A 12842-nucleotide genomic window follows, 5' to 3' on the forward strand; every position below is an offset into this window, starting at 1 on the left:
GAGCGCAAATGCTGCTCAACGGCGCAGAAGAGCCGAGAAGCTTATCTCATCGAATCCCGAAGTAGTTGCCTGGCAATTAGAGGTTCAGCGTACGAAGAATGAACAGAAGAAGGCTAATAATACTAGACAATCACCTGAACCTATACGTATATCCTGGCATAGCCGAGCTAAGCCACTGCAATTTTTTTTTAATTTCTGTCTAAAATAACGACGACGAAAATCGCACAGGAGATGCATTCTGTGATCGCCAGCTGTCGTTCATCGCATAGCCGTGCCCCTCAAAAAAGGCCTAGCGACGCCGTCGGTAAGATGCCGGTGCAGGCGCGACGCCTCTCTTCTTCGCCGGCTTTCCTGGATATGTGCTTCTACTGTGTCTGTGCACCGCTGCTCATTGAAAAAATTATTCAGTGGCCGTGGTTTGTGTGTGCTTAGGTATATTTTGCGGGTTTGTGCATCAGCATTGCTAGCGCAGGTGCGGCCAACACGACGAAGTGCCAGCGAATAACTGGATAATCAAAAAGGTGAGATAAGACGGCTTTATACTAAGAGGGCGGTGTGACTTCTTGCGACTTGCTGCCAACCTTAAAAGTTTACACGCACGCTGTGAATCTTTCTTGTTCAAGCACGCAAACCATGTCTCCTACCGGCACTACAGGGCAGGTCAATATGCGAAGCCTATATATACCGGGTGGCCGGTGTAAGGCGGTGCAGCGCGAGCATGTGTGTGTGTGTGTGTGTGTGTGTGTGTGTGTGTGTGTGTGTGTGTGTGTGTGTGTGTGTGTGTGTGTGTGTGTGTGTGTGTGTGTGTGTGTGTGTGTGTGTGTGTGTGTGTGTGTGTGTGTGTGTGTGTGTGTGTGTGTGTGTGTGTGTGTGTGTGTGTGTGTGTGTGTGTGTGTGTGTGTGTGTGTGTGTGTGTGTGTGTGTGTGTGTGTGTGTGTGTGTTTCTGTACATATTATGGATGTTGTGTTTTCTACGCTGATTAAATTCAAATTTCGATAGATCTTGGTGCAATCGCACCCCTTAAGATTTTTTAACCACCAGAAATAGCCGCGAAAACCGAGTTAAGTGAGTAAGTAAATACTGCTACATCAGCCGCAAGAAACTGTCGACCGAGAAATAACTCTCAGAAATCATCGGAAAAACTGTAAAGGCAGTAAAAAATTACTCTGAGTGTACTCGCTGAAAACCTCAGTGGGGTAAATAATTACTGCTGTTTCTGCGTTCAAAAACTCAGCATGACAGGAAATTTTTACCTCGAGTTGTACGTAGTTAAAACACCAAAACAAGGAATGCGCTAGAGGACAAGCACTTTACTCCCTTTTCTAGTTACTTTTGTTTAGTGTGTAGGTTACTTACGTTGTTCATAGGATACTACGTACAGGTTACATTGCGCTTTTCGCGCTGGTAACCTATACTTTGCTCTCACTGTGGGCTTTGTAACTTTAAGGTACCACAAAAATAGCGAGAACATAAAAAGACCCCCATTGTAACTTTTATTTTATAAGTTACTCACGCCCAAATGTTACATCATAGGTTCCTGTGTTTAGAGTGTACATCTATTGCATCCACACACTCAGTAGTTTGTAGAAGTAGATTTTTTTTTTCGCCGTGTTAGGACGTTCGTGTTGCTGGAAGCCATTGAAAACCGGGCGCGACTGTGAGGAGGAAACAGGGACTTTCCGCCGGCAGTCCCCACCAGTCGATGCAGTGGCGTTGCATGTCCGATTCGAAACAGCAGCGCACGAGGCACCGCACGCGCTTATAATCTGCTAGTCATGTCTAGCACTCGGAACACACACGTGGTACGATAGCGCCAGCCATAGAGTTTCTCACAATTACCTAGAGGGAAATCTGGCGCTAGTGAGCTGTTGTATGCATGCGAGCTTCGGACTTGGCTCGGACTGGTATCGTTCATGAAGAGCCCGGACACCTAGAAGACACGTCTGGCTTCAACGCGTTTGTTGTGTCAAAATGGTTGATTTCACACTGAAGGAGCACGTAGTAAGCTATTTCGTTTACATCATTGCACAGAAACAAGTTTTATTTAACTTTGTCAACTTATGCATTGATGTACAATTTTACGAAGCCTACAAAATACCGAACGGCCGCTAAACTTGGAAGGCAGACGACAAAGCCAGCGCTCACTCTGCGACTGCTCGTCGTCTGTTTCTTTCTTTCGTTGTTTGGTTATGCCGTACAAGTGGGTGGACTTTTATTCTAGAATATAACACACGTGAATGAGATCCATTCATAAAAGTTTTCTTTTAAAGAAGCTTTATTTGCGCAGTCGTATCCGCTGTTTAGCCGAAGCCTCGCTCAACACCAGCCAACACAAGCCTCGCAGACATATACCGTCATTCCCGTCACGGCAACGGCGCTCCTTGAGAAATTCGCATAGGCTGTGGCTCCAGAGTTTACCCTAGGTATTATTGTGAGATACTCTAAGGCGCTACCCAGAGCAACGTTCCAGCGCTGCGGTGATGCCGGCCGAAAGTACGGATTCGCCTATCGACAGTCAAGGCATGTCGGAGTTCAACCGGGCCGAAAGCCACGCTTTCAGCTGAACGCATTTCTTTCCGTCGCGACGGTACCTTGCCAGTGATATGACATAAAAAGTGCAAATGAAAAGAAAACTGAAACCAGGGACGGTCAGTTCTTTCTTTCCATTCGAAGAAGGGACAAGCTTAGCAAAACATTTTCTTGGGTTAGATGGTTCTTGACTTCTTGAAGAAATATTGTAGCGCAAAACAACACAAGGGACAGACAGGTACAGCCGGTCGAATCTTTGACTATCGTGCGCGAGCGCCGACTTGTTTTTGTGCGTCAGCGCCGTACGGCGGAGCCAGGTTGCAAAACGGGCGAGGGTAAGCTCCCCTCTAACAAGGAAACAAAAAAGCGTTTGCGTCGCCAGATAACAAATTAACGATCCACATTTGTCAGCTCATCTCGTGCGCGCGGGCGTGTGACGTCTGCGGATTTCATTTTCTCGGTCGCTTGCTGATCTTCGGAATATAAGATGCGAGCAAGACGCGCTGCCTGTTCGTCTGAAGTGAGTTAACGCAGCGTGACGTTCTCACGAAGGAACAACCAAGCAGACGATGGGTCCAGCTGTGGTGCGATCTTGTACGCGTTACAAAATAAACACGGAGGCGTGGCAGTACATCCAGCCGCACGTGACCGCACGCGATTGGTCAATGCAGAGCCGTGACGTCTGTCGCGGTTCAAAAGGGCCATTCGCGTGCGGCTGGATGTAATTCCACGCCTCCGTGTTTATTTGGAATGCGTACAAGATCGCACCACTGAGCGCGCTTCGTGGGCATGCGCTTACTCTCACCCTGTTTGCAACTTGGCTCCGTCGTACGGCGCTGACGCACAAAAAAGTCGGCGCTCGCGCACGATAGTTAAAGATTTGGACGGCTGTACAGACCTGTGTCTTGTTTTCCGCTGCAATATTTCATCAGACAAAAATCACATGTATGCATTAAGGGACAAGGAAGGCAAGGTCACAACCAATATGGATAGAATAGTTGAGGTAGCGGAATAGTTCTACAGAGATCTGTACAGCAGCCGAGACCGTCAGGATGATAACGTAAGAAGCAGTAATAGCCCAGAGGAATTTGACATCCCACCAGTATTGACAGGAGAAGTAAAGAAAGCCCTAAAGGCAGTGCTGGGCAGTATCGAAGATACATGTATCTTAGATACTATCTTAGATACTCTATGGATATCTTGTATCTGTATCGCGATACTTCTCGAAAGATGAGTATCTGTATCTGTATTTTCGATACATTCGATAATGTATCGTGTATCTTAAGATACAAGATACTTCTATCGCCACACAACCGTGCGAAACAATAATCGCTGGCCAAGCTCCGCTTCTCAAGCTGGTACTGGTGCCACTAAGCCATCTGAACAAGTCTAAGGGCAGTGGCGTTATTTTATTTTTCCGCCAGAGTCATTCAGTGGGGGTAGAAAATGAGGAAGACAAGCACGCGAACGTCTACGCCCAGCCCACGTACCTTTTGTTTTGTCGATTTCTTTTCTTTTTAGTTGCGCCAGTGCCGCGACACTTGCTCTTAGCCACTGTCCTGCGCCGCGTACTCCACTGCGTGCAGCGTCTATCGGGCAAATTCTGATGTTGCTACAGTGTCGTTATTGAAGATGCTCTTGCGTCTTGCTCCGTAACGAAATGTGATGCGTGCAAGAATGGGGTCGCTTTGTGTCTCGTAGATTTTACATATCAGCGATTTGAAGGATCTCGTGGATGTAAAGATTGACTTACATGCAATGAATTACTTATATGTAAATAAGATATGCAAACAACTATAGCACCACTAGTACTGATGCTAGATCTAATAGATCAAGCGTTTACCCAACAGAAAATATCTTGGCGTACCGTATTTTTCACTTCCTGCTACATTTATTCAAAGAATTTATGAAATCATATCTTGATGATTAGCACAAGTGCTTTATTGCTGTCATTTTGCATCCAATACATTACCTAGGTCTCTGTACTGTTTTTCTGGTCTGGTAACTGCAGTATGTCTCTTGTAACGCATTCCCAAAATAAGGTCTCTGCTTTATTCTCTGTCTGCTTTATATTTCTACTACTGTTTACCCATTTACACGTTGCCAAGGCGATTTTGAAAACAAATATATTATTATGTGGGCGTGCCTTGAGTATACAGTACAAAATATTCTACTTACCGCTTAAGAAAATAGCGAAATTGAGTTTGCATTATAAAAATAGAATAGCCATCTGAAAGATGTTAGGAAGGGGACTCGAGAAACTTTGTTTTACTGAATGCTCCGTTTTACTCATGAGCGTCCCAACGAGCCGTTTCAGGCAATTTTCCATAGGCACTGAATTTTCTATTGTCTTAATAGGTAAGTTGACGATACTTCATGCTCATTGCTATTAAGAGCGCCATCTGTATTGCGTTTCTGTACTCATTCAATGTGAATGTTTGATACAGAACCACCTCTCTGTTTTACTTATATTAGTTTTCCAGTTTTAGGCCTTCTTAAATATTTTTCGTATTACTAATCGCCACCTAATGGGATCTATAAACAGCAATAGCGCGAATAACGGCGGTGTCCTCCGACGCTTCGTGCAACTATACAATACGTCTGAGACGTCTCTGTGTTGCACATGTTTTCTTGTTTAAGAAAAATTGCTAAAAGATTACACGTTAGTGAGGATATCAACAAAGAATCCTTTACGCCAGCAGATAAGTAGAATATGAAAGTTCATTACTCTTTTACGTCATCTTCGTATACACCAGGGGTCTCAATCTCAGCTTACAGCCAGCGGGCCACAGTAGCGAAATTTAGTTCGAAGCGCCGGGACAGTGAAGATGGTGGGAGATAGTTTGAACAAAATGACGTTGCCATTCGAAAGGAAGCCTTTCCCATGTCTCATATATAGGTCATTTCTGAAGGGAATTTGGAGTCAGGATTAGAGAAACATCGATACCGATGTGCACAACGAGTGAATTCTGGACGCGGATTCTGAAATATAGAGTTTTTGTTCCACGGTTATGTTTCAGCACATCGTGACCACATGTTCCTCACGAAAGGAAAGCTTGAGACCTGTCATGTCTGAGTAGCTCACGAACATACTTATCTAGAAAATAAAAACAAATGGGACGAAGATGGTCATGTGTGCGGGCGGGGCCGCTAGCGAAAGGTCTCAAACCCCTAGCATACACCATGCGTCCACACCACCCCCCCCCCCCAAAAAAAAATCGTTACCAGCGTTGTTGCTGCTGTACACCTGTCCGGATACACGGTATTGTGCAAACTGTCTTTTACGGACAAGGCAAAAGTCCACACTGGTATTTGCGCCATCGTGCGAAGGCTTCTTATAGAAGTTATTGTGATTATATGGCAACCCGCTAGCTGGTCGGCAAGCTGAGCAGCGACTCCCATTAATTGCAAAAATGACAAGCAAGAACCGCTGTCAGCGAACTGTATAAAGAGTTGTCCTGTGAAGAAGCTAAAGCAAATCGCAATAAATTGTTTTGGAAGGAAACTAATGTACTTTGAGCAAGAAGGGCAAGACTTTTAGATATTAACAGACATTTCATTAAAGTTAAACAAAATAGGTCACAGTTGGGAAATTTTCAAGAAGACATTTCCGTGCATAGGCGTTCGCTGCTACATTATATGGATCTATAATAACAAATTAGAGAATGTATCGAAGTATCTTAAGATACAATTGCCAAGTATCGTATCGGATACAATTATTGCGGCAGTATCTTGTATCTGTATCTCCAATACTTCTTGCCTGAGTATCTTGTATCGCAATACGATTTCAAAGTATCTTTGCCCAGCCCTGCCTAAAGGGAATGCAAAGAGGCAAAGCTGCTGGTGAGGATCTGGTAACATCAGACCTGTTGAAAGACGGTGGAGAGACTACGTTAGAAAAACTAGCCACCCTGTATACGAAGTGTCTCACGACGGGGAGGATACCAGAATCTTGGAAGAATGCCAACATCATCTTGATCCATAAGAAAGGGGACGTCAAGGACCTGAAAAATTACAGGCCCATCAGCTTACTGTCCGTTGTTTACAAGCTATTTACAAAAGTAATTGCTAACAGAATTAATGCGACATTAGAGTTCAATCAACCAAATGACCAGGCAGGATTTCGTACAGCCTTCTCAACAATAGACTATATGCATACTATCAATCAGGTGATAGAGAAATGCGCGGAATACAACCAACCCCTACACATAGCCTTCATAGATTACGAGAAGGCATTTGATTCGGTGGAGACATCAGCAGTCATGCAGGCACTGCGGAATCAGGGCATCGACGAAGACTATATAAACATAATGGAAGAAATCTACAGCGGATCCACAGCCACTATAGTCCTCCATAAAAAAAAGCGACAGAATCCCAATAAAGAAGGGCGTACGGCAGGGAGACACGATCTCTCCAATGCTATTCAACGCGTGTTTACAGGAGGTTTTCAGGGCCCTAGATTTGGAAGAATTAGGAATAAGAGTTAATGGAGAGTATCTCAGTAACTTGCGATTCGCTGATGACATTGCATTGATGAGTAAAGCGGGAGACGGATTACAGCTCATGATTACTAAACTGGATACGGAAAGTACAAGAGTAGGTCCGAAAATTATATGCATAATATTAAAGTAATGTGGAACAATCTTGGCAGAGAACAGCGCTTTGCGATAGGTGGCGAGACACTGGAAGTTGTAAAGGAGTACGTCTACTTAGGACAGGTAGTAACCGCGGAGCCGAACCATGAGAGTGAAATAACTAGAAGAATATGAATGGGATGGCGCTCATTCGGCAAGCATTATCAAATCATGAATGGTAGTCTACCACTATCCCTCAAGAGGAAGGTATATAACAGCTGCATCTTACCGGTACTTACCTACGGAGCAGAAACCTGGAGGCTTGCAAAGAGGGTTCAACTTAAATTGAGGACGACGCAGCGAGCGATGGAAAGCAAAATGATATGTGTAACCTTAAGAGACAGGAAGAGAGCAGAGTGGGTCAGGGAACTAACGGGGGTTAAGGACATCATAGCTGAAATCAAGAAGAAGAAATGGATATCGGCCGGGCACGTAGCACGTCGGCAGGATAACCGGTGGTCATTAAGGGTAACTGACTGGATTCCAAGAGATGGCAAACGCGTGAGGGGGAGACAGAAAATTAGGTGGGTGGATGAGATTAAGAAGTTTGTATGTATAACGTGGCAGCAGAAAGCACAGGATCGGGTTGATTGGCGGAACATGGGAGAGGCCTTTGCCCTGCAGTGGGCGTAGACAGGCTGATGAGGATAATGATGATGATGATGATTTCTTCAGGGGACCAGCTGCCTGCCACAAAAGAGCAGCGCGTTCAAGTTGGCCTGCAAGCGGAATTCCTCCCAAATTCGGGCCTTGCGCATGCGAAGAACAAACGTCACTGTTCCTCAAACTGCGAACATGGGCACGTTCGCCGTTGAAGAAGACGTGGAAAATGATTCCGCTGATACTTATTATGCACAGTTCCTATTTCGCTATGAGAACTAAGATGTTCAAGCCTTTGTGAGAAGGTATCATGCCGCACTTATCGCGAACATTCGCACAGTGCGCGCCGTCGTGATCGCACCCGGGTGTTCGAGCTGAGCAACGCGTGCAGCAACGCGCCTAATAAATTCACGCACCTGGTTCGGGCAGTTTGGCGAGGACATGCGTCTCCCCGCGGTCCAGGACCTGGCGGCGGCGACGGCGGCCCGCACGCTGCGTTCTGTCGGCGCTTGCTGCTTTCGTGACGAACAGCCCGCGCGGATAGTGAGGCGCGTGGGCAGCACTGGTGTCTGGCAAGGAGATTACCCTCAGCGGGGTGGAGTACAACATGCCTACAGGCGTGCTGGTGCTTCTTGCCGGTTCATCGGTGAAGCTGCTGGCCGCCGAGGAGAGATAGAACAAGGGCCGAGGCTCGCGCTGCTCCAAGCTAGCCGGCGATTCCTCGCTGCTGGACTTCGGCGAAGGAGTGGCCCGAACAGCCTCAGCGTACAGCGTCCTGGGGACGTAACTGATGCGACCTGTAGTCAAGGGAGAAACGTACTTTTTCCTTTCACTGTTTTAGCGCACTGTAGGAACACGACAGAGGACAGAATAACAGACAGACACAGCGTTAGCTTCCAACATGTTATCACAGTAGGTGCCACGCTAATAAATAGGTTGAAAAGCAGCCCGTGCAGGCGCATTTGCAAGCAACACAAAGGAAAACAATTTTTTTTCAACACATGTGTACAACTCCGTTGCTTACAAAATGATGACAATAGATTTTGGATAGCATATGTTAGTCTACGAGATGAGGACTGAAGATCTGTCAACGTTCAGTGCTACAATGCAACGTGCACTCCTTTTTGTATTTCTATGCAACCGATCCGCTACACGTACAGCCACTGCCTTCCACAGGCCGCGCCCAGTTGTCTAGGAAACTTTAAGATTATTTTTAGAATCCTCCGAAAGGCCTGAGCGCGCAAACGCGAACAGTTCAGTTTGTTCTGGAAGAAGCGCAGCCACCAGCGATAAGACTCGAATGTTCGATGCCACATTTATAAATGCCGGCGCGCCTAGCCGCAGATGATTATCGACGCTCTGTTCGCCGCTATCAGTGCACAGCGCGTATTTCTGTAGTTTGGGTTTTCATTTGCTGGGTACAGGTTCGCGCAAATAAAGTTTCATCTTGAACTCCCCACTGCTGCCTTCGTCAACGTCGCGACCACGTAACATCTGGTGGAGGTGCTGTTCGTTCATGTTCCGGACGCCGCCGTCAAGCCATGAACCAAGTCCAAGTCGCAAAGAAGACATCGACGCCAACCCCGACCAGCGAGCCAGCTGCAGACAACGAGGTCTAGCACCTGAGTGCGGGCTTCTACCCGATAAGATCCCGAAGACAAAGGCCATGACCATGACGGCGGCAACGATGACAGCCCCTGCGCCACCGCCCGCGACAGTCGTGCTACAACAACGCAGAGAGCCGCCAACCTTCCGCGGATCATCATTTGAAGGACCGGAAAGCTGGCTCGAAGCGTACGACCGCGTCGCCGTCTTCAGTAACTGGACCAATGAGGAGAAGCTACCGCACGTCTATTTCGCCTTGGAAGACGCCGCTCGGACCTGGTTCGAGAACCAAGAGCGAAACCTGACAACGAGGGACATTTTTCGCACCATGTTCCTAATCAAATTCACAAGCGTCGACCGCAAGGAGTGGGCCGAGGCTTAGCTCGAAACCCGTGTGTAGCTGCCAAATGAATACGTGGCGCTCTTCACGGAAGAGATGACCAGACTGTTCCGCCACGCTGACCCTGCCATACCCGAAGAGAAAAAGTTCGCCTCCTCATGCGAGTGCAGGAGCTCTTCGCGGGACTGATGTGGAACCCACCGAACAGTGTCCAAGAATTTGTCTCAGAAGCGACGACTATAGACCTTTTTCAAGCATTCCCACAACGCCCCGCGGGTGCGCGGAACACTATGGGAAATGTTGTACGTCGAGCGAGCCGGCTGTTCGGTCACCAGATGCTCATCGGCGCCGCGGGAATACAAAACCAAATACCTCTCATATCCGAGCGCATCTCCATGTATCTCTACGCATGAAATGTGAAAGGAATAACGCAGTCTGCGTAGGTATTACCCTGCAGATGAAGCAGTTTAGTGGCATGCGCGTTATCTCATGCCAATACCGTCAAGAAGGTATCGGCCGGCGATTTCATGTTTACTTAACGATTTCTTGTAATGTTAATATAAACGTGACCTACTGAATTGCAAGAGATATACATTAACGCTTGAGCATTTGGTGTCCACTTTTGCGCTTGCCAAATGCGTTTAGCCGCCTTGACATTTACAAGGTAATTTCAGTGTTCCATCTCGTATTGCTCACAGCTACACATCTACTGCATGGTCACCTGTGAGACAACACGCGAAAACACAATCGGCGATGTAAAATGGAACACGCCGTAGCGGCAGTAGTGGGATCCGTTCATTATGCTGGTTTTCGGGCACGGTCACGCCGAGCTAGAGCAGCTTCGCTGTTAAAATCAGGGTTCGAGATGCACTGGAACCGAGGCATTCAGCGTGGCAGTCAAGTTTTCTACCACAGAGTTAAGCCGATGCTTGAAACTACTAAGGAAAAAGACCCTACAGGGGCGTCACGTCGGGGGAGGAGTCCCGTTAACAGGGGTAATATTGTGCGGCTGAAGCGCAGAATCCTACGTGAATTGCGCAAAGAGTGAGCAGCTTAAAGCTGCCCACCCATTACAAAGGGCTCGGCTGTATTCATCATCAGCAGCAGCAGCAGTCAGAGCATCAACAAAGTCTACATAGACGTAGGCGCGCGGATTGCCTTACATACGCGTAGTGAGTACTTTACCTACTTCGCGCGAAGTGAATTCTGGCGTAGTGTGCATTTCGCAACTGTATTTACAGTAGGTGCTCTAAGAGAGTTCACAACGGCCAATGTCACGAGCACAAATCTTCCTTTCCTCGCGGCTTTGTTGAGCTGTCCACTAAGAAGCGAACGGTGCCCGGAACGCGGTCGCTTTCCCTTCTTGAATTTAAGGTGCCTTAATATTTTTCTTGCGCCACTGTGCGTCCTCATTTTCCCCCACGTGTGGAGCGCTCCAGCTACAGACACACGAATACTTGTCATTCCTACACGGTGTAAAATGATCCACTTGATCCGCCGTATCTCACGGCGAATAAGAGGAGCAAGTACAGAATTTCCTCGTTTTCCTTATGCAGGTTTTGTCATCACTCACCTCTGATGAAGGAACAGAGTTGGTTTGGAAACAATAAACCCATTTCTTGTTAGAGCCATACAAAAGGCATCATTAATTAACCCACCCAGACAAGCTCTGTACAGCTTTCAGGTAATGAACCACTTGGCGTCGTTACCGGTCTTCCTCGACATGCTCGGTTGGCTGCGGCGGTACTTTGTGATGGCTTTGTGATGATGGCTCGCAAAGGAAGTGGAAACCTTCGTCGGCACCCCACGCTTTCAAAGGGCCGGCAACCGGTGCATACCTTAATGCCATCCTCTGGACGACATCCTACCTTTGAGAAGAAGGAGGTCGTAAAGCTAAGCCACCGTCGCGAAGAATGTCTGAAGGAAAACAAGCTTCGCAGTGGATGGATGGATGGAGCGCTCTAGAACTTGGCGGGCCGCTCCCACGTCGGAAGAGAAGTCTCCCTGCTGCGTCGTGGGCCCGTTGGACTGCCGATAGCAAAGAATAAAATGAGGCCATGGCGTGCCTCTCACTACGGCCTGCCTTTGCTTTCCGGCTTATAGGGCCTACATGTGGGAAGTGAACAGTTCTTCGCATGCAGCATAAGGGGCCCACGATGACACAAGCGCAATATACACAAAGACTTAGAAAGGACACAGGACGGAGCGCTTACTAGCAACTGAAAATTTTTATTTCGGAAGAGGATTCTTACACTCTAAGGCAAAAGGGTGTTAAAAGGGTGTGTGGTTCGTCCTTTTGGGGACTAATGGGGCTGCCACAACCATTAATCCCTTTAAGGACTAACGGCACCGGGTCTAACAGTTACTCCCCACAATAGACTAACATTTAGTCCTCACATTTACACCTTACCGGGCAACTGTTAGTCCCCACAGATCACCTCAATGGACTAACATTTGGTCCTCACATTTACACCTTACCGGGCAACCGTTAGTCCTCGCAGTTGCACCTCGCAAGGACCAACCGTCGGTCCACTCAAACGCTCCATTCGGATGAACTTTTTATCCCAGGGATGATTTTCTACAGTTACTCTCCGCAAGACTTAATACTTTTTTCGCGTGTTTCTTTCCGCGGTGACCAACAAATGCCGCGGAAAAGAACACGCAAAAGAATATTTAGTCATGCGTATGTCACTGCTTTCGCATTCAATGCGACAACGAAACACAAAAGTGAGACAATGAAACGTTTTATTTTTTCTATACATATGAAGTTTCTGCTTTCTTCCATAGAATTCCTTACAAAATGTCCAATACATGTTCAGCCGCGTTGTCATATCTCGTACAGTCCTTTCTGTGAAGCTGCTCCAACGGAAGCGATAGATGGCAGGCGTTGTACGCGCCAGGGCACACAGCATTCTGCTCGTCGTGGGCAACGGCTGCATCCTGCAAAGCACAAAAATATAGCAAATATTTAGTCACGTGACAGCGAGGGTGAAGACGCACGAACTGTGCAAATACGTGCAATGTGAACAAAAACACGTCTAAAACATGGCACGCAAATAATTTCACCCCTGCGAAGCACAAGAATATTGCAAATATTCTGCGACACGTCACAGAAGGGATGAAGACGCACGTA

At 47.2% G+C, this 12842-nt stretch overlaps 1 protein-coding gene across 1 annotated transcript in view; it reads right to left on the reverse strand.

Annotated features, from left to right (window-relative positions):
• The window catches only part of LOC125757137 (uncharacterized), a 166581-nt gene that overhangs the window by 96502 nt on the left and 57237 nt on the right, over window positions 1-12842 (reverse strand). The window contains exon 4 of the mRNA XM_049412341.1: window positions 8181-8561. Within this exon, the coding sequence (XP_049268298.1) occupies window positions 8181-8561 (381 nt within the window). The remainder of the gene's footprint in view (window positions 1-8180; window positions 8562-12842) is intronic.

Source organism: Rhipicephalus sanguineus, chromosome 1 (assembly GCF_013339695.2).
Source record: "Rhipicephalus sanguineus isolate Rsan-2018 chromosome 1, BIME_Rsan_1.4, whole genome shotgun sequence".
In the NCBI taxonomy this organism is placed as follows: Eukaryota; Metazoa; Arthropoda; class Arachnida; order Ixodida; family Ixodidae; genus Rhipicephalus; species Rhipicephalus sanguineus.